At 34.0% G+C, this 24,813-nt stretch overlaps 4 protein-coding genes across 10 annotated transcripts in view; 1 reads left to right on the top strand and 3 right to left on the bottom strand.

The window, feature by feature from the left end:
• Positions 1 to 14,301, top strand: part of LOC124428169 (thyroid receptor-interacting protein 6) — a 227,225-nt gene extending 212,924 nt beyond the window's left edge. For all 6 annotated transcript variants that reach the window (XM_046971925.1, XM_046971924.1, XM_046971926.1 and 3 more), the window contains 2 exons: positions 9,962 to 10,105; positions 10,630 to 14,301. In XM_046971925.1, coding sequence (XP_046827881.1) covers positions 9,962 to 10,105; positions 10,630 to 10,792 — 307 coding nt within the window. In that variant the 3' untranslated portion in view covers positions 10,793 to 14,301. The remainder of the gene's footprint in view (positions 1 to 9,961; positions 10,106 to 10,629) is intronic.
• On the bottom strand, positions 13,596 to 18,506 carry LOC124428168 (coiled-coil domain-containing protein 40). 2 transcript variants are annotated; one of them, XM_046971921.1, is made up of 9 exons: positions 18,473 to 18,491; positions 18,054 to 18,148; positions 17,221 to 17,843; positions 16,888 to 17,131; positions 16,412 to 16,822; positions 15,666 to 16,187; positions 15,293 to 15,583; positions 15,069 to 15,227; positions 13,596 to 14,748 (listed from the first exon to the last, which is right to left on the bottom strand). In XM_046971921.1, the coding sequence occupies exons 2-9, from the start codon at positions 18,129 to 18,131 to the stop codon at positions 14,521 to 14,523; spliced, it is 2,556 nt and encodes an 851-aa protein (XP_046827877.1). In that variant the 5' UTR covers positions 18,132 to 18,148; positions 18,473 to 18,491; the 3' UTR covers positions 13,596 to 14,520. The 2 variants fall into 2 exon arrangements, with proteins under 2 accessions (XP_046827877.1, XP_046827876.1); XM_046971920.1 differs by having other exon boundaries at positions 18,054 to 18,506.
• A 341-nt stretch (positions 18,507 to 18,847) lies between these two features.
• LOC124427954 (iron-sulfur cluster assembly 1 homolog, mitochondrial) lies at positions 18,848 to 20,123 on the bottom strand. The gene is made up of 3 exons (XM_046971434.1): positions 19,967 to 20,123; positions 19,589 to 19,642; positions 18,848 to 19,374 (listed from the first exon to the last, which is right to left on the bottom strand). The coding sequence occupies exons 1-3, from the start codon at positions 20,048 to 20,050 to the stop codon at positions 19,120 to 19,122; spliced, it is 393 nt and encodes a 130-aa protein (XP_046827390.1). The 5' UTR covers positions 20,051 to 20,123; the 3' UTR covers positions 18,848 to 19,119.
• A 1,030-nt stretch (positions 20,124 to 21,153) lies between these two features.
• Positions 21,154 to 24,095, bottom strand: LOC124427953 (arylphorin subunit beta-like). The gene is made up of 6 exons (XM_046971433.1): positions 23,821 to 24,095; positions 23,274 to 23,610; positions 22,568 to 22,977; positions 22,174 to 22,490; positions 21,747 to 22,099; positions 21,154 to 21,670 (listed from the first exon to the last, which is right to left on the bottom strand). The coding sequence occupies exons 1-6, from the start codon at positions 24,037 to 24,039 to the stop codon at positions 21,258 to 21,260; spliced, it is 2,049 nt and encodes a 682-aa protein (XP_046827389.1). The 5' UTR covers positions 24,040 to 24,095; the 3' UTR covers positions 21,154 to 21,257.
• Positions 24,096 to 24,813: the final 718 nt, after the last annotated feature.

Genomic DNA, 24,813 nt, shown 5'->3' with positions numbered 1-24,813 from the left:
TTTTGTTAATACTGAAAAGATTCGAGCAAATCAATTAAACACTGACATTTAAAAATTAAATTTGCTGTCAGTATATCAGTCATTTTTGTAAGAAACAAACGTTTTATTGTATAATTATTTTGCTGATTCAGATATAGATTGTTTCAATTTAAATATCATCAAATTTTTATGATCAAACAATGTGAACATTGTGAATGGCCTTATACATACACATTATTTCTTAAGAAAATTCTAAGATCAATTTATATTCCCAAGGGGGATAGAAAAGAAAAACAAAATAAGAAGACTACACTTTCCGTAACGGAGGAACATAAAGGGCATCGTTTGATCCGAGCACACATGCTCCTACTCTCTTTCTCCGTCTCTTACTTTTACACACACGCCATCGAAGGATCGAAAAGCCGCTGTCGGTCCAGCCACTCTCGTTCGAATCCTTCTTTTTTCTCTTCCCGCGTATAATCGAACCCAGCGAGACCACCGCCTGGCATGGCAGATGTCCCAGACTATACTGACAATAATTGCCTGATTTCGTAAAACCTTTCTGTCTTTCTCTCTCTCACAGTCTTTCTCGTTCACTTGCACCAACGAGATGGAAAGAGAAAGAGAGAGAAAGAGAAGGAGAGAAAGAGAGAGACCTGAATTCGACTTAATTAGTTCATTTAAATTAGCCGTTTCTTTCCTGGTAGAGAGAAAAAGAGAAAGAGAAAGAGAGAGAGAGAGGGAGAGAGAGAGAGAGAGAAAGATAGACAGACAGAGAAAGACAGAGAGTGAGAACGACTGGCTCTTTGCCTGAACTGTCTCCCTCTCTTCTTCTCACACAGAAACTATCTATATAAACCCTCACCTACTCGTGCTCGAGTAAACACTACCTTAAGACGGTGGATAAACGTTTCTCGTTGGAGCAAGAGAGAAACAGGACGTAGAAGAATTTTCGAGTGCGAAGGAGAGAAAGTAATGGTATTCGTTCTAAGCTCGTGAAAGTGCATGTACGAAGGGACGAGTGCGCGCCCGCGCGCGCACGTGAACTCGTAGTGGCAGTCGTGACTGATCGATGCTCCTACTGCAGGGTTCCCTCGGTGTAGGTTCAGGGGTGGGCTTGACGTGGAGAAGAGAGAAAGGGGCAAGGTGACGGGCCTGCGGGATGAGGTTAGACGAGGAAACAAAGCATGCAATCAAAACGTTAATTACATTAAAATGAGTCGAAGATTGGGCCAATCGAAGATGCCCGAAGCTGATGGCCTCGAACGGAGTAACGTAGAACGAGAAGCGTCGAAATCTACGATCATTTTACTTGTTTTCTTCTTGAGCGACTCGAACTCGAATTAAGTGGGTCTCCGAACGGGCAAGTTGTCTCGTGAGAAAGAAAGAGACAGAGAGAGAGAGAGAGAGAGAGAGAGAGAGAGAGAGAGAGAGCGAAAGAGAAAGAGAGACAACGGGATACGGTTAAAATCGATTTCTCGGTACGTTCGAGTTTCAAGTCGACTTCGTTTCGAGGTCGATAATAATTAATCCGATCGACGCGATCGATCGATTCGACGATTGCGATATTCGTAAAAAAATTTGTTTGTACTCGCGATTAGTTCGTAACCATCGCTAGAAAGGGCCCGGCCCAATATCTCAGCTGACTTCTAATATGTGCGCGCGTTGTTCGATATATCCGGCCAAATTGCGCTCACAAGTTAATAGGAATTTTGATTGACTGAATTAAATGGGTATTGGAAATGCGGCTTTTTATATCGATTAGCTTTATTAGAACCCGTCGCAGCTCCACAACGGGACGAGAGGAGACGGAAGAAAAAAGGTCGAAGATGAATGGGTACGAGAAGGGACGCACTCGCTTGTTCGTTCGCAGGGGAGATTGGGGAGGTAGTGAAAAAAGCTCACCGAAGCAATTTGTTGTTAAGTCGGAACTCATTTTCTAGAACGCACACTACCTAATACCTCAGCATACTGGCTGCTGCGGGCCACCTCATTACTGGACCTAGTCAATTTCAATTTAATTTGCCAGTCGACTATTCCGTTTCGTGAAAGAAGGGTGGGAAAAGAGAGAGAAGGAGAGAGAGAGAGAGAGAGAGAGGTAACGAAGAAACGTGTCGTCGTCATACGTTACGCCATGGCTACGAACGATCGCTGTGTCGCTTTTTAATTAAAACTGGAAGCCTCGCCGTACGAATTAATCGTTATTATCCGTAAAATTAAACTCAACTGGCTTAAAGACAATTGCGCGATACTTCGTGTAAATACCGAAATATATACGCTCACGCAACGGACGAAACTTATATAAGAACAAAAATTAATCGAAAAAAAAAATAAAAAAAAAATAAAAAAAAATAAAAAAAAGCTTTTGGGAGAAAAATGTAATACAATGGCAAGAAAATTATTCTCTCATTTTTGAATATTCGCAACAATATTATTTAGAATTAAAAATGTTGTATAATGCTTGTTTTATTAAACGGAATCGTAAAGCGATTTGTACGACAAAATTTACACGAGTTGTCCGTAGTTACATTGCCTTCCACTGTAGTAGAACGGAAAAGAACACACCAATGTAAATCAGGAACTCCATGGAGAAAACAACTTGCGGAAAGATTACAGGAATATTTTTGCATACGATTTCCTGTACCAAGTGTTATTGTCGAAGGAAATAATTTTTTATGGTACAATGTGGTGCCATCTATCCGCGACTATATATGACTATACAGATTAATTATATTACCTAATTTTACCAACATATTGATTCCTCAAATACTTAAGTATTAGATAGTTCTAGATATAATTTTTTTAAGATTGGAAATATGTATATATATAGATAAAGAGAGAGAGAGAGAGAGAGAGAGAGAGAGAGAGAGAGAGAGAGCAGATCGAATTTAAGACAGATCAATAAAATTACTTATGTCTTTCTACAACTTAATCATAGTAAAAAAAATCCCTTTGATGTAAAACAAGTGGCCAGGTGTTGCTTCTTCTCACCATCACCAATCACCGTAATAATTTTCACTCGTTTTCAATAATTATCGTATTCTTTTGATACCTTTCTCTCTCATTCGTGATTCCTTAACGTTTTTTAATGTATCTTCGTTAAACGCCGCGTAAACTGATTATTGGCTAAGAGACGAGAAAGCTTTGTGCATTATAAAAACAAGAAACGTCGAGTCGAGTCCACGCTATTCAATTTTCAGTGGCTCGGATAGTAATACGACTGGTACAAAGTTATAATTTCTCTCTCTCTCCTCCTCCTCCTCCTCCTCCTCCTCCTCCTCCTCCTCCTTTTTCCTCCCGTTTTCAGGAGATGGGGGATGATGCTAACAAGAGAGGAAGAGGAAAAGAGAAAGAGAAAGAGAAAGAGAGAGAGAGAGAGAGAGAGAGAGAGAGAGAAGCATAGGGACGCGCGAACGCGTCGAAATGAACGCATTTACAGACGCATTCTCTACATGGTGTGCATGTACGAGTAACACACACGCGGTAGTTCGCGCGCGTACCTACTAATGAGTTAGACCACCTTACCCTCGCCACTTTAATTGTCTAAAGCGCAAATTGGGCGACTTTAATTAGCGTAATTATTTGGTTCGTTTGTCCGTTTATCCAAGATTCCTGGATCGACCGTGGCTGGTGCTTCCCTGCTTCGCTCGCTAGCTCGTCTACCCTTCTACACGAGCGTCTCCCTCTCTCTTTCTCTCTCTCTCTCTCTCTCTCTCTCTCTCTCCCCCCTACCCTCTTTCCACCTCCCACTCTAACCCCCACGGCTTTCTACAAACCTCTCGCCTTCGATCCGAGCTCTGTCTAAACAGATTCGTTAGTACTTCGTGCGACTACGTGCCATTGTTCGAACAGCCGTACGTTCTTTTTTTTAATTAACAAAACGTTAAACTCTCCAAGCTTGTCAACCTTATCATTGTTCCAACGTTCGACCTTGACGATTCCACCATTTCACCAACTCACCCCTACTTACTCCTTGATTATACTAATTTAACTTTGGACGGAATTGGAACCTTCGTAATTCGTGACTATTCGGTATTGCAACGGCATATTATGTAGATATCGTATCAATTTCAACTCTCTCTATTCGAATCTTACAGACATAAACGACTTCGTTAAACATAGTTAAGAATTAATGTTTTAATTGATCGAGATATATTACACAAATTATCTTCAAGTCTTTCTATAATTTGTTATTAATTTTAATCAACGTTGTTTGATAGATTTCAAAGATCATTAAAAGAAGAAGATAAAACACGTTAGTAGATTAACGATTGATTTGGAAAATAGTGGTTCAGTTAGGTACTCACCCGGTATATACACAATGTGGAATAGATATTGCAGACAGTCCGTCCGAACTAATTGGAATTATGTTCTGACTCTCCCGCTTCACGTCCACTTTCCAGCCTCAACCCCCTTGCAACCCCTCGTAACCGACAGCTACTCTGCTCGTCATTGGACACGAGACTCATTTTCCTATTGTAGAATTTAATAATTCGCTACTCTCGATTTACTCGATCGACATGATTTTATTCGTTCACGGAATGTCCGTGCAAAGTAAACATTTTCTCTCCTCTCGTTTGTTACCTGATAATTTGTCGTCATATGAAATGTCTCGCATATAAATGGCTTAAAACACGCTTGTATTTTAGATAATAATTTCGAACGATTAAAATGACAATTTACAAGAATACCTGCTGTATAATTTGCAAAGATGTTAATAATGATTTATACAAATAGGATTAAATTGAAAGATTTTAATGGATAATTCATAGAAAAATTAAAGAATAATTTTGTTTATTTTCGATCTTCATAAAAAGCGAGTTTCTTCTTTTGTCTTGAAAAGTAAAATTTAGTATATATCCATTACGACGACAAGAACTCACCATTTCATTTATTATTAGAACTCAAAGTGATAGAGTATACTTCTACGTCCACTAAATTGAATGAGCGAATACTGACCTACATATAGTCTGGAAAAAGGTGCGAAGCAATACATCTTAGAAGAAAAAAGAAAAAGTTATATCGAATATTTAGATTTGATAGTTCAAATGCAATCTTTAATTGAATTTTTAGTATTATTACATCTATGCGAATGGTGTATTAGTAAAAGGTTGTTGGACATTTTTATATATGAATCAATAATAAATTTTAATTGCGCTATTGTTATCAACCAAAGTCCTTGACCGAATCACCTTATCGATTTCAATTCATGATTACTTAATTAGAGAAAAGAAGTAAAAGATAAAGAGCAAGATAGTTGAAGAAAGATAAACTGTGAAAAATGGCATGAACCATATTCGCTTGGAGAGGAACGTTAACCTGCCGTAATATTCTCTTTTATCCCCTCCTCTCCTCCTCCCACTCGCTTAAAATCCTCTTCTTCACTCTCTCTCTTTCTCTCTCCTTCCCTCTCTCCCTCTCTCTCTCTCTCTCTATCTATCCCTTTCTCAACATCATCGTAGCTCGGAAACGAAGCGTATCGTGCTCCGTGAATACGCGCCTTTATCGTTTTTGCTTGACATTCTACTCCATCTACGGCGTACCAAGAGAGCTCGATAATTAACTGCGAACAAGTCGAATCATTAAAGATACATCGAGCAGCCGTAAAAGTAGAGAGAAGCTAACTGCTCTCGAAGTATCTTCAAAATACGATGGATCGATTGATTTTGATGACACTCATTTTAACATTTAAGTGAGAGATAAAAAAGAAAAAACGATGAACTGATAAAAACAAATAATAATAACAATAAAAAAAGAGAAAATGTAGAGAAAGAAGGTTAAAAAAAAAGAAAAATAAATAAATAAAACAAAAGAATCGGAGAAAGAATTGAAACGTCATTTTGCGAGCAATCATCGAGCTGCCAGCCAGTGGAGTGAGAGTAAAGGAGAGAAAGAGAGAGAGAGAGAGAAGGAGAAAGAGTGAGAGAGAGAGAGAGAGAGAGAGAGAGAGATCCAGTCAGTGCAGATCCCCGACAGATAAATTAGCAATTTAATTATAGAACTGTCAGGCGGTAATTAAATTAATAACGAGAAACCTCGAATCCAATCCGATCCGTCCTGGCAACCTTTCGCGCGCGTTCACTCTCGAGAGGTAGGTAGAGTAGAGTAGTAGTCCATGCGTGGATATGAATGTAGAAACTTGGAGGGAACCAGCCGGCTACGGGTCGTTTCAAAAGTATGTCCATGCCAACCTGTTACACCCGATGATGGCTAGCACTGAGATTAAAACGACAATGAGATGTTGAGCTCCTTCTTCTGTCGTTTCCTTTTCTCTTTTCTTTCTCTTTTGTCTACCTTTCCTTTTTTCCTTTTTTCTTCGCAGTATACTCTCGCCTCTGTCCGCCAAGGAGGACGGACGATAATCTCGCGATCGAATATGGCGATACGAACGTTCGACGGAGTTACGATCGTCGAGGGAGAGAAAAATCATCGAGTGAGCCCCTTGAGTTAACGCTAATTGCGTATTTGAGATTTCAGGCTCGGAGGGATACGAGTTTCGTGCACGTATTCACTTAGGCGATAATAAATTATGGGGTTAATGGATACGCTCCAGGGTTGGGTTGGAAGTAGCGCGTCGAGAGTGTATGTGTGTGGGTGATAAAGACTCTCGTTTAAACTTTTTCACCGTAATTTTTGTGGAGTTTTATTGACGGTACTAAAGCTATAGTTAGGTACATGAGGTATATAGACCGATCGAAAAAATTAATAAAAAGATAGAAAAAAAATGATACTGCGATTTAATTATTCCTTAAAAGAGGACAATTATTATAACTAATTAGTTTGTCTGAGTTTTCAATTGATGTCATGATTAAAAATGAATACCCCTAGGAAAGGTTTATCAAAAAAAAAAAAAAACAAAAAGAAAAAAAGAAAGAAAGAAAAAGAAAGAAAAAAAAAAAAGAAAAAAAAAGGAAGAAAGGAAAAGGTATGATTTCAGATGAACTTCATTAGATCTTAGAACGATAAAAACCTACTAATGATTGCAATATAATAGATACCTCCTTGAAAAACAAAGATTCGTTAAGGCATTCCAATAGCCACACCTATATAACGTCTTTATAACGATTAGGAATATTTGGAATAATGGTTATTGTTAACATAGAAAATTAAAATGTGTTTCTTTATCCAAATGAAAAGTAGATGTTCAAGAGCACGATTGGATTCGAAAACGCGTGCGCTCCCTTCGAATCTTGATTCGACATATCCGCGTATCGTTACATAGCTAATTGCTGCATAAACATCGGGCTTTACGAGGCTTCGCTATGCGCTCGACAACCGCACCGCAAACATTGACTGCCATTAACTTGGACGCGAGTGTGCGTATTGATGCGTTCGTATGGAAAGCTGTGTGTCACCCATGGAAGGCCGAACGTGCGTTTAAGACTACCGGCCGTGTAACAGAACCGCTGAGTAATTAGCGGGAATGTTTCGGAAATTGCTCGAATCTTTTACTCTCATTTTCCTTTGCTCTTATCCCTTATTTTTTACTAACACTCGATACATTGCATTTTAACAACATTTTGATGTACCTTCCAATAGACTTTCGCTATTAGAAATTATTAATAATTGCATCGTTTGTTTTAAGTGTTGCGCTAGTACATTTATCATGAATTCTTATATTTATTTTCAAATAAATTAAACTTAATGAACCGAATTACCAACATCATGTGAAACTTTTTAAACAATATTTTACAATGAAGAAATATTCGCGTGCCAATTTTGCTAACATTTTAACATTATTACATAATAAAAATACGATTTAACGATCACAACCTTTTGCTTCGACATGACAGCCTGAAAAATCATAGTATCATAGTATAATAATTCAGGGAATTGTGTCCTAAATGTCAAAAAAGATATTTGAGCCTTTTTCTCACAATAATAAGCAGATAGAATAATATACAGAATTTTAATTTTAATTATGTAGAAATTAATATCGTCTGCATTAACAAATCTCATTATAAAATGAAATAAAGTATATTCGTAAATAACTTTGTACTTAACCATTGTTCTCAAAACCCCCATGAGATCCTTCAGTCTGTTCTCTCATTAATTAATTAAAGAGAAACGCGCATACCGTATAGTAATATTAATATTAATTGGCTTTATTATTATGATTGAATAATTATGCAGAAAGAGACGTAGCTAAGAGATACATACATGTATCTGATTGACTTTAATAATATTCACCTAACAATTTACTCTAATAAAGAACATTAGAGAACGTTCACGAGTATTTTATGTACTGACACATACGTCACATACATCTTATACTAATTATACATTCACTTCCTGCATACAAAATCCTAACATATTCATCCCGTAAACAGACGAACATTATAGATTTATGCAAACACACAGTACCAATTGACAACCCAACTCTACCATTTAAATTAAGAATGGCGGTAAATAAATGACTAAAGCATAAAGATTATTGATGTTGATGATTATAGTGAAGATCATAGTGAAGGATGACTGTTTTACTAAGATCTATTGTTTTTTATTGTCATATGTTCTATTAGAACTCAATATTAAAGGAAAAGAATTATCTCTCTCTCTCTCTCTCTCTCTCTCTCTCTCTCTCTCTTCCTTCTTCCCCTCGACTCCCGTAATACGAAACACGACGATTCAAACGAAAAGGTTTCGTCTGCCCCCTTTATCCAGTCTCGCAATTTACGATATAATGACGAACAGACTGGATTAGCAAATACTCGAAAGCAACAATTATCTCTTCGTAGACACATCGGAAAGTTGCCTTTTCTTTTCATTAAAAATTCTAAAAAGTTTCTAAAATAATCTTTCAAACGATCCATTGAAGGATCAGCGAGGATTTAACGATCGCAATTATTTAAAATAAATCTATTAAATTTTATCCAACTAAAATGAAATGTGAAAATTGATTTTCCGTTTTAGCGCTAACTGTTCTAGCATTAGCGTATAAACGTAGGAAATATATAGAAAGCGAAGATAAAGAGAAAGAGAGAAAATGGCTGGGTACTTGTTGGTAGGAGGATAAGAAGAGAACGGAGTCGTTATCTACTCAGGACCGTTACTTCGTACGAGAACCGTGCTGCACGCCGATAGAAACGCGCTGTGCTCTCCAGTCCCGAGTTATCTGGCCAGACTGCCAATTAAAAGGCGCATTTACAACACCTTATTATATCGATGTGCTCGTTTGCCCCGGCGGGAGATAGGACGAGAGGACTGCCAAAGAAAAGATAGAGAGAGAGAGAGAGACAGAGAGAGAGAGAGAGAGAGAGAGAGAGAAATGTGGATGGGAGCGAAAAAGAGAACGAAACAAGAACAGTAGAAAGGGACGGCCTACGACACGTTTAAGAGCGAGACAGTGAAGGGAGTGATAGAAAAGAGAATGAAAGAAAGAACATGTACATACCCTATGTACATATGTATACATAGGGAATTCTGCATGAGCAATACATTCGTCGCTAGCCTAACCTCATTTAGTTAGAAAGTGTTTGTACGCGGCGAGACTGGCGCAAGATTTAATTGGAAACGCGTCATATTTATCGTCGACTTGCGCTGAGACGGCTCGAAGAACGTCATCCCCGGGGCTCCCTGGTTTGCTCTAATTGGTCGCCCGTTTCCTCGTTCGATTCTACCATCCAGGAGGATTTGTCGACGATAGAACCAAATGTATATGACGATACACAACAATTTTTGGGATCTATTCATCTGTCCATGAACATTATTCTGAGAATATATTTGTTAAATCTAATAATCCTTGAAAAAATATATTTTCAATTATTATCAATTCGGATGTGATAAGATCAATTTAACATATTTAAACGTAACAAAATTGAACTTTCCTTTTACATACTTGAAAATAATAAAATTGAACTAGTTTAACGTGTTTTAAAACGTCACAATTGACAATTGTAATACTTTATCCAATTACAAGGAAAATAGTTTGTAGATCATAATGATATTAACAATTTACAATATCGTTTCTTAATTGTTTCAGAATATTTGGCAGTAGCGGTGCTTGTGCAGGTTGTGGTAATCCGATACCTGCCAATGAAATGGTTATGAGGACGGGTGGATCGGTGTTTCACCTAAAGTGTTTCACCTGCAGCAAATGCGGTGGTCAGCTTGTTTCGGGCGACAGGTGAGATTGGAAGCTATTGTTGTTGCTTTATAATTTAAAAATAGGAAATACTACAAATTATCCTGTCCATTAGGTAGAAAAAAAAAAAGCTAAATGCGATCGTACATTCCAATAATCAAACTATTCGGCTATTCGAGCTTGCATAGAACTAATCCTTTGAATATCCGAACAACATCAATACGCTGTAATCATAATCCCGGATTCTGGATCCATAGGGAGACACTGCCTATTTTCTCGTATACAGTACTCATCTATCGTGAATTCTGTCATATGATAAAAAGTATATATGATCATATGAAATAGTCATATCATTTATATGTCTTTGTCCAAATGATCTTCAAATTAAAAATGAATCACTCGTGGTTTTTCAAATGCTTTTAATATCTAAAATAATTCAGTTTTTGATTAGATTAATTCTACAATTGATCTAAATACTCTCAAACGTTTGAATTTAAATATCAAAAATTTTTCAATAGAAGAATCCATTATTTTTTCGTAAAAGTAACGTCGATGTTGATTTTCAGGTATTATCTTCTATCAGGTTCACCGGTTTGTGAAACGGACTGGCACAAGATACTGAAATCATCGAGCGTCGCCGCAGCAACTGCGGCAGCAGCAGCAGCAGGCAATGGGGGTGCACCGGTGAGGAAAGGTAAGGTCGGTCGGCCTCGAAGGAGCCGCGAATGAGGCGGCAACCCGGTCGGTCGCCCGAAGAAGGTTCAACCCTCTCCACAAGCGACGCCCGTTGTCGTACCAACGCAGGTCGACGTTGCGGACGTTGCCGTAGGAGGGGATCCCTATTCGCCGCCTCCGCCGGGTCATCAGCACTATCACCATCATCATCACCACCATCATCACGAACATCATCAGATGAGTCTCGTGCATCCGGGTTTGGCGGCTCAGCAAACGACGCACATGCAACAGCCATCGTCCGGCAGCTATCAGGATTGGCCGCCGTGGGCACAGGATCCTTGTGACTGAATAGACCCCTCTGATCTGGTACTCTGCCAGGCCCGTGCCCGCCATGCGTCTCTCTCTCGAAGATCACGTCCTCCTCTCTCGTTGCAAGAAAATTTCATCAAAAAAGATGACGTGATTCGTGATCGCATCGGGAGAATGTGCGTTGTGCGACGACTGAGAATCAACCATACGTATGTATGTACCGTTCGATCGTCGTGAGTGCGTCAAAAACAAAATTGTATCGGTTGCCATCTTGCTTTTTCGTTCGATCTCTCGAAAAAAAAAAAAAATTAGAAACGCCAAACTTTCGAGCACGCCCGGAGGACGAGTCGCCGTCGATTTTTTTCTTTTCGCTCAACACGTCTGCTTTCTTATCTTCTTTATTCTCTTTCAATCGATGTTTGGTACGTGTACGAGGCAAAAGGATGCTTTTTCCTTTTCGATCTAAGCTTTCAAATTATGTTCCTCCGAGAAATCGAAACGCACAGAACAGACAGGAGAGAATTCTCAAAGAAAGATGCACGATGAACGTCAATAAAGAAACTTGGACGATTCAAACGAGCGACCCATTTCAGATACCTCGACTCTTAGAAAATTATTTTTCTTTCAAAATTATCAGTCCTTTCGTCTCGCCGAGCAGCACGTTCCGTAAACTCGTTAAGCGTTCCTTGTTCCCGTGATCGTTAATGGTGTCTCTCGCTGCAAGGTGAAACGACGTACCAACGTTAAGACTCTTAAACGATTGAAACCGTCATTTTAATCTTCCTCGATGGTTTCTACGTTGTCTCGCTCTCGTCATTTTTTCTCTCTATCTCTCTCTCTCTTTCTCTCTCTCCCTCCCCTTCTTCTCTCTCTCTCTCTCTCTCTCTCTCTCTCTCTCTCTCTATCTATCTATCTATTTTTGTTTCTTTTATTCATAATAATCGAACGGAACTCATTCGTGTCGCGTGTGAAAAGCATTCAACGAAGATTATCAATTGAATTCATTGAACGAGAAATGCATAAGTGGTACACTACATTCATAGTGGTTATGTAGCCGCCGACAGTTTCTTAAGAAACCGAAGTACGTATCTTCTACGCGTGGTTACATTGGCGATAAGTAGGAACGCTTTCTTTTACAGCCAATTGCTGCCTTCGAATAACGGCTGTGAATGTAGAAAGATGTAAATGTATGATCCCCTTATTCCCTCGTATGAATCCTTGTTCAGGTCTTACATGTATGATGTGTGTCAGAGAAAGAGAGACAGATAGATATAGCGAGAGAGAGAGAGAGAGAGAGAGAGAGAAAGAGAGCAAAAGAGAGAGAGAGAGAGAGAGAGAGAGAAAGAGAGAAATGAAAAGATGGGGTCACGCATAAAGCAATTGGAAATTTACATCAGCATCGATCTGACACTTGCGAACTTTCGTACATTTCTTCGATCGCTGAGATACAAAAAAGAAACGAACATCATTTTTATTTTCTATTGAAGAGACATCGACAATTTTGTGATCGCGCACTTTTTAGAAAGTCGAATTGATCGACGAGGCGCAAGAGCAAGACATGCACTACATCAACAAACTTTTTTCAAGCGACAGGGTTACGATCATCCGCAATAAATGTAACATAAATGTATAATCTTATAACACGTTGCGATATAATCTATAATGCCGCACGTAGCCAATGTCGTTTCTCGAATGTTGGACAGGCTTTTATCCCTTCCACTTCTGTTTTACATGAAGAACAAGCCAAGGGTAAAGCTAAAGCGACACTGACGACGAGCCAATTCGAAGCTCGATATCGAAACTAAAGACACAAGTTTTTGATGTAAACTGTACCATAATGAAAGGATACAAAAAAAAAAAAAAACACCTCGATCGTTATACGTTTACTCGTTCCGTTATTAGCGAACTTTTGTCTCAAGAGCTCTGCGTACTTAAAACAAAAAATATTAAGGGCTCGTAGGTAGGACTTTTGAAGAAAGCGACGCGGCAATCTTAGGAATGAAAGAGAGGGAGCGAGGGAGATAGATAGATAGATAGAGAGAGAGAGAGAGAGGGAGAGAAAACAAACAAAATAAAATAATTGTCCTAAGCGTGAATCTAACGACCGATCTTGAGACCAAGCAATGCACTTTTTTTCCGTTAGTATGTCATCGGTCGTTGGATCTCAACTTCTAACAACACGACACTCAACAAATTGTTTCGTGAAAAAAGAGAGAGAGAGAGAGAGAGAGAGAGAGAGAGTGCGAAAAAAAAAAATAGAGAGGAAAAAGTGCCGCGCCGATGGGTCGTGTAATTTAATCTTGTACATAGGGTACCATTTTGTATATTGTTAAAAGTTTGTGTGATATAAATGGTTATGTATTTACTATTGACAAAAAAAAAAATAAGCGGCGACGGGTCCACCGCGCGAATCCAACGAGCAATCGTCCGCGCGATGACGTGCCATTAATTTTTTTTTTCTTTTTTTTCTTTTTCTTTTTTTTTTTTTTTTTTAATCTTAATGTCGCCAAATGACGTATCTCACGACATATATTTTCGTTTTCTTTTAGTTTTTCTTTTTTTTTCCTTTTTCAATTTATTTCTTCTTTCCTTAATTTTCTCTGATCACATTTATCTATTTGAAATGTTATTTCTTACGTTTAATTGTTGTTTCGACGAATCCTACTTTTTCTATTTATCGGTAGCTATTTAAACGTCCCGCGGATCGATCGTCTGTTTCGCGCGCTTTTTTGACTCGTACGTCCGCGTTTAAAAAGACAGCAATAAGAAAAGGTTCGAAATGGTCCAGTAGAGTCGACATCCTCTCGACTTCTGGAATAAATAATGCTCGAACTGCATCCTCGACTTCTGAAATAAATAATAATAATTATTATTATTATTATTATTATTATGATTATTATTATTATTATTACTGTCATCGATAATGGGCGTTCTTGGATCTCGAGGCAATGTGTGTAAATATAAAGGAAACGTGGGGACGCGCGCCGCAATTTCCAAAAATAAAATGACATTGGAACTTCGACGGGACACGTCCTCGGTTTTTCTTCGGCGAACGCGCGCACAGATCGGCGACGATCTTTGGCGTTTAGTTAATTTTGTTATTTGATTTATCTCGATTTTTTCTTAAAAACCGGGACCGAACATCTTTAATGCGGTTTCGCAAGCCTCTTGTAAAATACTATTACACGGAAAGACTCGGACACACACATACGAACACGTTTATTAATTAATAAAAATACAACTTTTTAGAAAAATGTATGATGTATATTGTTTATTATTATCATATGTATCACCTCTCTTTTTAGCCTTTTATAGGTTTTTTTTTCAACCTTTACAACGGTGAAATAAAGATAAATCCTACAAATTGATGGCAACAATATCTTCCTAAAGGATTTGATTTGAAAATTTTACTGAGGATAAACAAAAGTCTGTAGTAAAATTTTGATTATTACATTCATTTAATATGATTTATTTTATAATATCTGTAATGTCAACATTATTTTATGTATACTATTTTTCAGAAGTGGAAAATCTTGCTTTGTTTGCTCCATCACATGCACCAAGTAGCTATGAAGAATTCGTTCGTTTTGCAACTCATCGTTCAGTAACGCTTCATTTTTAAAAAGCATTTTGTAACGACCGGATTTAACATCTTGAAGCAATTTTACTTTTCGTTGTTTAAACACTAATGACTTCAATTTCTAAAAATAATTATATAAGTATATTAAATTATAATATAAAAATATTATATAAGCATGAAAATTTCATTTTTGCCCTAGTCATTTGATGCTGTTATTAAATTGTCTTATGAAAAAAAACAAAAGCAAAAAGAAAATATTTCCATATTGTAACATCAATTTAGGCAACTTTCAAATAAGAAATTGCGAGATAAAGAATGTTACTATAGTGATTATTCGTCCTAAAACATTACTTAGTAGGAAGCCATTAAGCAAAATAGTGTATTTTATAAAAAATTATTTTTTCTCTGACAATAAATTTGCAACTCTCTGATTTAACTTACATAACTTTTAAGCATGTCCATTTTCATGATTTCTTGATTTATGTCAGGAATAATATCTTCAATCTCCTTTAATGCTTGTCTTTTTTCGTCTAATTCTTTTAACATTTGTTTCATTTTTTCTTCCGATTGTAATATGTTAAATTCTGTTTGTTTTATATCCTAAAAGCATTAATAAGAAAAAATAGAAATTAATCACTAAGACATAATTTTAGTTTAACAAGTACCTTTAAAATTTGTTTGATTTGTAATTTCTGATCTTTAATACGTTTGGAGAACACTATTTTCTGATTTTGTTGCTCCTTAGGATTCCTTTTTAACTTGCTCATAACTTTATTCAAAATAACATCTCTCCTCCCTACACAAAATTCCATATCATTAATTAACTTTTCTTGAGCTCTTTTCAAATGTGAAAGACGCATTTCCATTTTATGAATTTCACTCTTCATTAATGCTATATCACCACCACTACTGTGTTCACTTTTTATTTCTTTTCTTGTTTCTTCCATAATCTGAACCTAAAAAAAAAAAAAAGAAGAAGATATCAAGAGATATCAATAAGTATAGTTTCACTATAGTATATAATACTATGTGAATTACTTTTTTCTCCCAAGACAAACTTTCTCTCTGTGCTGTAATTAATTCTTCGTTTAAAACTGCTTTCTCATTTATTAATACTTGTAAATCACTTTGTAATTTTACAAGATCAAACTCTGCATTCTCCAATGATGTCAAATATTCATTTTTTTTGATACAATTTTTATCTTCCAATTCTTCTCTAAGCTCCTTTTGAGCAGAAAGATTTGCATTTAATTGCAATAGTTTCTGATGCAACAAATTTATTGTCTTATCCATATTTGCATCTTCCTTCTTAAATTTGTCTAACTGATATTGTATCTTCATATTTTTCTGCTCCATTATCATAACCTCCTTATTAAGAATATTAAGCTGCTGAAGTTGTTCATCTCTTTGCTGGCTCAATGTAACCATATATCTTTGCTGACGTAGCCAAAATTGTTGTGCTTTTTGATTATTTTGTTCGGTTTCTTGAATATTCTTTTCTAAAGTGAGTATTTTTAAGTCTTGTGGATTGATTTCTTCACCATCTTTACTTTCTAGAATCTGCAGTAGAAAATTCTATGTAGTATTATTATAACATTATTTTAACTCTTTCATTATTGAAAAATTGTATATATAATACATATATAATAGAGTTTTAGTTATTCGGACACATTTTGTAAAAATGTTGATAGTCTAAGTGATCAAACATAGACGCCGTATGTTATGAGCAAATTTTCAAAGCATCTATATATATTGACAACAGTGAAAGAATTAAAGATCCATACCTGATCAATCATTTTGTTTAAAGTAATAATTTTCATTTGTTTCCCTTCAATTACAGCGTCAAATTTTTTTATTTCCTTCTGTAATTTGCTTATATCTTTTTCTTTTTCATTATTTCTTTGCAAAAGTTCTTGATATTCTATTTTTTCATTTTCTATAGAAGTGTTTAATTTTGCTATCTCTAATAAATTCTTTCCATGTGAATTTTCTACTTGAACCACTAATAGTTCTTGTTCTTGTATTATCTTCTTTGTATTCATTAAGAGCTTGTTTAGATAACGTGCTGCTTTATCATGTGTAACTTTTTCTTTTAATTTTTCAAAAATAAGATTCTCTTGCTCTATTTTCCAATTCATTAATCTTGCTAGTTCTTTGTCAATTTGTTCCTCTTTATTTAAATAATTTTGATATTCCTAAATAAATATTTAGGAATTATTGAAAACAATGGTATCTCATACGGAAAATATGGGTTACGTACAGCATGTGCAAAATTATACTCGTTTAATGTTTGTTCTCCAAATTTAGTAATTTTTATCAATTCAAATTCAAGATTATTAATCCTTGCATTCCCAGTTGTAACCGTTCTTGAGACAATTGCTATATCATCCTCTATTCTTGATTGCAATGATGTTAAATTTTCATTATTTTCTGATTCTTTAAGTGTTTCTTTCTTTAGTTTTTCTATTTCTGTTTGCAATGTATTAAAAGAATGATGCATTTTTCTACAAAATTTACAAATAAAAAAGATGCCAAATTAATAAATTTACTTATAATTTATTAACAGAGAATTTATATTATCTTATTAACTTACTCACGCTCTTCTGTTAATTGATCATATATTTTATCACGTTTACTAATATTTAATACAACAGTATTCCATGCATTACATAAATTTGTATGTTCCCTATGTAAAGCTTCTAAATCTGCATTTGCATCTGCAACCAATTGACTTGTTGCTACTTTTTCTTTAAGTTTAAGTTGTATTTGTTCATTTAAATTGGTTATTTCTTCTTCCAATCTCCATACTTCTTCTCGAAGTTTAAATAAAATGCAGTCTTTTCTCTGCTTCTCATTAATTAATTCCTGCTGAAGAATTGCATCTTTTTGACATGTTTTTTTAGAAATTATTAAACATTTTTTTATTTCTTTTTCCCAATCAGCAAATTGATTTTGTAAAGCTGTCATTTTTTGTAAGTCATGTGAAAGTTTATCTTCTTTTTCTTTTTCCTCTAGCATCTTCTTCTGTGCTTTTTTATGTAATTCTTTTATGTCACTAATTTTTTGATCTTTTTCTTCTCGTAAAGATGTAAGTTTCATCAACGTATTTTGATATTTTTCAATTGTATTTTGCTGTTGTGAAATTTCTTGTTGTACATAATAGAGCTGTAGACTTTCTTCTTCATGTTTCTTTTTAGTAGACTTTAAGGCTGCTTCCTAAAATATTATTGTTCTTATCAGGCTATTATTATTCAATTAAAGACAGAAATTATTCTTTGAAAAGAACTGTGACAAGTTAGCAACTAAATCAGATCAGAAGAAAAAGAAAGAAGTAACAACCAAGTTGAAAAATAAACATAAAAAATTACAAAGCCATTTGCAATTTTACAGAAAAATATAAAATATATATATTAATATTTTTCTTACAAGATCAAGTATTTCTTCTGAAAGCTTATTAGTTAGACGAAGAAGATGTTCTTTTAATGCACTTTGAAATCTTTTCATCAATGCATCATCTGGATCTAAAACATTTGGAATCTGTACAGAGGCTTTGCCTAACCAAAATGACTTGGATAGTTTGTTTGAATCCTGCGTTGAATTAGGTGCAGATGAATCATATTTAAGAGATAGATTTTCTACTTGTGCATCAGACATTGTAGAATATTTAACAAATCAACTAAATAAAAATACAAGACCACCAATTCTAGTAAACTTCAAAGTACTACTAGGTGTATATCTTCTGATGATCAAATGAATTTAATATGAGTTACTATAGTAACATGTATAATATATCCATACGTATAAATCAATAAATAATAAATGGAACAATTAAAATTAATACTTACTGTGAAACTAAATGATAAGACTATAAAGATGATATTTAAATAAATGCATGTAAAAATATATTAAAAAATATAATTTAAGAATAAATACAACTCTAATAACAAAAATAGAGTATATATAATATATGATTTATTTAGAATACTTCAAGATTTTATATAATTCATTATTATATATATTTAAGTATTTTATTATTTCTCGACAGGTGTCTTCATCTTTATTTACATTATTTTATATTTATTTATGCCTCTTAAATGAGTAAAGTTTTACATATATACATAAGGATATATAACCTAAAATTTTTTGTACTACCATAAATAGAAGTCTTTTATATATCATAAAATGACATTACATTTTGAATTAAAGAAAAAACTTAAAAATAAATGATATTAGATTTATTTGAACACAGAATAATGCAGATCACCTCACAATTCGAATTGAAAATTTCCTTCAGATATGTTAAGTGAGTGAAATATAGCAATAAAATAAACTCACGCTTCTATAATTTTAAAGTAACCATATGTGTCTGCTCTAATAATTTTGATTTCCAAAAATATAAATATAATTGAATCTAATTCAATCACTTCATGTGTTTCATATTACAATAAAATATACAATTTAAAATGTGACTATCGAAAAACACTAATAACGACTATACAGAAAAACTTTCTCCGCACCCACATGTCCCTTTGATATTTGGATTGTTAAACACAAACTCAGAACTTAATTTGTTCTCAATATAATCCATTTCTGTTCCGAGAAGCGATAATTGAGCCTTCTTATCTATTATTATACGAACTCCATCTTGTACAACTTCTTCATCTAGCTGACTTTTTTCTTTCACATAATCTAATGTATAACTTAATCCATTGCAGCCTCGTTGTTTTACACCGACTTTGAGACCAATCTATAAATATTAAAGCATAGATAAAGACTAAGGAGATAAAGAATGAGTATACTAGTTAAAATTACGAATAATTAGGATAAAGTTCCACTTAAAAAAATATAAAATATATATATATATAAGATTGTAGGCTTATATTTTATTACAATAGTATATTCTAATATACAATATTATATAAAAATTGATAAAATACAAAAGATACAAAATATATACTTACATATTCTGATTTATTTTCCAAAATTTCTTTAATCTTTTTAACAGCATTAGGTGTCTAAAAAAAGAAAATACATAGATTTAACTAATCTATACATCAAATTTTGTTTCTTAAAATTGGCATTATTGTAACTTGATATATATTATATTATTAGATGACAAGTAAATTTTGTACAATAAAGATATATTATTATACACATTAAAAAAACAATTGCTGCAAAATTAGTATATTTTTGTTTTTATTCTTTTCATGTTAATACCAAAGTAATAAAGTTATAGGTTAGATTATTTCTATTTTTTGTACAATTGAATAAATTTGAAACCATTTTCATAAATTTTATTTAAAAGCTTAAAATAAGTTTCTAATTATTTAAATACTAACTAATGTAAGTGCTGCTCGCGTAGAAAGAATTTTTCTTCCTTTGACAGCTCGAACAGTGGCGGCAGCCATCATGGATGACGCCATTTTTAAAAGACTGGACGTTTTCTTGTAACTATGTTTGAGTAGTAAAAATTTACGAACTGTTCCGTAAAGTTTATAAGAAATTACCCACACGGAGAAAAGATTTTCGAATACTTTACCTAGTAACTCCCCTATATATAATTCCATAGATATAATGTAAAATAAAAGAATAAATAACCAAATATTTATAATGACGAATAATATTTATAAATAAAAATTAAAATAGTAAAGTTTTTCGGTTTCTTCTTCATATATTTGTTCATATACTTTTCAATATTCAGTGCGATCATCCAAACATATCAAATAGTTGGCGCAACTCACCTAGATGTCGCTAACTTTCTCAGCATTAGATTGAAAATTTCCTGTCTGTTCGCTATCTTATACTCGTAGCCTATTCAACTTCAGCAACAATTCTTTACCTTAAGCTAGATCGAATTGAATTATTACATTTTGTAAATGTTTATAATTAGTACTTAATAAAATAATAGAGTAATAATCATTGAATTATACATACCATACGAAAGTATGATTAGGAATGTAAAATATGAGTACTTTAATGTCTAATTAGATATGAAAAGAAAATATTTTGGAAACACATAAAGACATGCAGCCATTCGCTCGGTAGTACTTTACTATAATATATATATGCATATGATCTAAATTTAAAATTCTATTGGATTGTCCAAAAAGTTCGTGCCGATTTTGTCCTTACGCCACCTAACAAAAATCGACACGAATTTTCCGAACAACCCAATATATATTGCAAATAGTACCGATCCATATCTCACTGCGTGAAAGTTGGTATTTATGGAGATCCACAGTGACTCTACTCTAAACTCCGCGTACCGAAATGTATTTCCTTTTCGGGAGTTTCAGGCTTTGTATTGATTATTGGCATAAACCATTATAAAATCAAAGGTAATAAGCAGTCTTAAATGTGTCTGTTGCTATTTTGATTTTATTGCCCCTAATTTTTATTATTAAATCCTTCCCTTTTGTATCTATCACTTTATGAGGTCCCTTATACGATTACTACATCAATACGATAAATTATTTTTAAAATATTTTAAACGATAAGGTGTATAAATTTAAATTAAGTATTTTTCTTTTGCGGTTTTATAAAATAAGATTTTATTTAGCATGAAAAATGAAGTTATTAGATGTATTAATAAAAATTAACATTTTCTTAATGAATTACGTAAATGATAAATCAAATAACTATGTCGTTAAAATTTTCAATTTCGTCCTTGTGGAAAATGAAGACATCTTTTAGTAACATATTAGGTCCATCATAATGGAAATCGACGGTTGGCTTATCCAAGGGGAATCCAAATGGTTTATTATCAAATTTGTAATTACCGAAGATACGAGACGTGTATAAAAGAGGCTCGCTGGTTACTGGACTGACATAGATGAACATATATAATGGAAAACCTTCTACTCTTCCTTTAGGCAAAAGCAGTCTCTCCGGGAATCCATAAAGCCTTTCATTGTATTTAAAGGTTTCTGAATCATTTAAAGACCTTTCGATCCTCTTATAGAAAATTTCGCTCGGTTCTGGATCAGGAGACAAGAAGAAACAGTCCTTGCTGTTTCGATCGATCTTATTTATACCGGCATTCACTGTTGAAATAATCTTCGCATTAGTAAAAGATATTTAGTAAAAATTCATTTGTCATATAAAAATTGTTATACTAACGATCGGTTATCCAGTTGTCGATCTCATAAAAATATTTCAAGTTATCTTCAAAATTAAGGAATCTACGATGTATGTCGTATTTAGGTCCTAGGAAAATACGAATAGATGCTTTGATACTTTTTTCGGAATTAATAGTTATGTGGAAATTGAATGGTTTATGATTGAGACGATATTGTCTCGCTTTGATTATATAGCTCTCAGCTTCTTGTTGGTTTTCGACCATCAAACCATTGTTAAGGGATGTATCGAATTGATCGAAATAAGTGATCAATTTGTCTACAGCAAAGGATTCAACCTTGAGACTCGGGAAAACAATCATATTTTTGGTATAAGGTTCTTGGCGTAACTTGTATCTATCGAAATCAATTATAATCATTATTTCAACGAGAATAACGAATCTGATATATTCATTAACAAATTACAATACCTGTAATAATAATTACAGATCTTCTTGTAGAGCCGATAGAAAGCTGGATCTCTCAAGGATGTGGCAAAACTTTCAAGAGCGCTTGGTAGAACATGATATGGTGTTGCAGGATCAACGTTGTATCCCAAAATTTTTCTAATATAGTAGTCTAAGCTTCCATAATAATCGTAGTTATATGAATCCTGATTACCTTCGATTAAATTACCGAGAATATTAAGATCGTTTGAAGAATGAAGTTTAATCAATTTGGAATTCCTATCGATGATAAGACCGGAATCGATAGCACTGGAAATACGTGATTCCATCTCGTATACGTCCTAAAAATAATAGAAAAATAGGTCATATGTTTCACATTGGAATAGCGTAATGTGCTTAATATGAATGATATAAATACCTTAATATATTTGTATTTGTAAGACGGGAACGTACTCATGTATGGACGTTGCGGGTACGGCAACCCATTGTGATAAGTCAAGGTTGGATAATATCCAGGATAGAACTCTTTGTGCCAGTCGAATTCTTCAATCTTACCAAGATTGTTCGATAGACGTTCCAAGTAGTAACGTGTCATAAGTTGTTTATGTCCATACAAATATTCTTCTCCACGATATTTTGGCAATTGATATTCTTCGCTTTTCAGCCAAAAGGGGAACTGTTGTCTGAAGTAGAAGTAATACAAATTCAAGCCAATATCTTCAGTGAAGTAATTCAATTTGTTTTCTTGATCATGCTCGTAAGTTATATACCAGCCGGAATAGTTCGCTGGGATAATGTAAGTATCATATCCAGTTAATTTCTGCTTATCTGAAATATAGAAATATCTACAGATGATAAATCATGAATTTTATCGAGAAACTTATACACATAAAATTAAATTTTAGATTTATTATTATGTAGAAAATAATATCTAAGCTTTCTGAATTTGTATAACATGTAACTAATTCTTAACATTTTTGGTCAATCGCTTACTGAAGACTTGAAAATTATTTTTTAATCTTCTATATTTTATTATTAACAAATCAAATTTTAGTTAAAATGGAGATCCATCAATCTTTTGCAAAATTTTAAGCAACATAGTTTCGAAGATTTGTTTTCCTTACCTAGCTTACCGTAGAGCTTCGCATGATTTGCTTTATTCAGTACTTCGGAATTGAAAAAGGCATAGGGATACATCTCGTAGAGAGGTGGAAGTTGAATGTAAAGGGTATCTGGACGGCGGATAACAGCATTGTAAAGGGCACAAACGAATTGACCTTCGTTTATATAAATACGAGCCCATAATGCTGTTTTGTAAAAGACATCGAAATCCTTGGCATAATAGAACAAATGGAAGAGGGCCAACCCTTCCTTAAGATGTTTAGGATAGTAAACGGAAAAGACATCGCCTCGTGGTAGCATTCCATACTTGTATAGATACAGGAACTCTTTTACAGCGTCCTGAAAATATTTCACAATTATACTCATTATATAGGCTCAATTAAATCTTTATAATTGTAAAATCATAAATTCTTTATCAATTATCTAGTTCTATATTTATGTTATATCTATGTTAGATTTGAAACTTTGCAATCCATCTATCATGATAATTTTGATTCGAATATATATATATATGACAATTCAAATATGATCTGAAGATCGTTTACGTACTTGATTGGTGTAGGAATTGATGTTTGCTTCAATATCATATTGTTGACCCTCGATATACAATTCAGGATTGACGATGCTCGGTTGAGAAATGTGATACAAGAGATTGTATATCTTTTTTTGTTTTAATAGAAAGTCTTTGTCAGCCGTTTGAACAGTATAATATTCAGCGGAGGTAAGGCAGAAGGCCAGAATGGCCAAAACTGCCAAGTTCCTGTACATGGTCGATTTCGTTTAGCAGACTTTCAGTGTGACCGGCTATATTTTCTCCGCTAATTCTACGCGCAACAACGGGATGCTTCTACATTTATAGTATCTTCACCTCCTAATCAACATTTCTCAGGTCATAAGGGCGACTCATATATTGTGCAAGGAAGAACGCACAAAAATGATACAGGGTATTAACGATCATGTTTACCAGTGATTACTCCGGCAGAGATTTGTGAATGGTACGATTGTTGATATCATTTTTCTGCATGCTATCGGAAAGTATCTGTTAAACTAGTACTTCTTTGTTCTTCGTATTTTCAAATGAAAATTAAGGGAGAATATTAATGGAAAATATATTCATACCCATTATTAAACTACGACAAAAAATAATTGTTCTTATTGTTGGAGTCATATGTAAATAAATCGAAGTGAAATAAATATAAATGAACTTTCTAATTTTGTTTGAACGGTATAGTAATTATCTATAAGCGAAATGTTTATCGAAAAAAAAAGATCTATAAACGAGGTAAATTTCTACGACAGATAACAAAAAAAATCACTTGAGCATTTTTAATCTGTATTAAATGTTTTTATTAAAAGAAATATCCGATACATATAATCATATAGATTAAAGTTAAATTGATAGTTATTAAGATAAATGGAATCAATTACGAACGCGTAAATATATATTATCAGAACAAGTTTGTTGGCGATATTTAGTTGACTTCTGACATAAATTCAATCTTAAAATTTATTTTTTACAATGTATGTGTTACAAAAATTTCT

Source organism: Vespa crabro, chromosome 11 (assembly GCF_910589235.1).
Source record: "Vespa crabro chromosome 11, iyVesCrab1.2, whole genome shotgun sequence".
Taxonomy (NCBI): Eukaryota; Metazoa; Arthropoda; class Insecta; order Hymenoptera; family Vespidae; genus Vespa; species Vespa crabro.
Note: the sequence above shows the minus strand (reverse complement) of the source record. Positions and strands in the feature narration are given on the sequence as shown.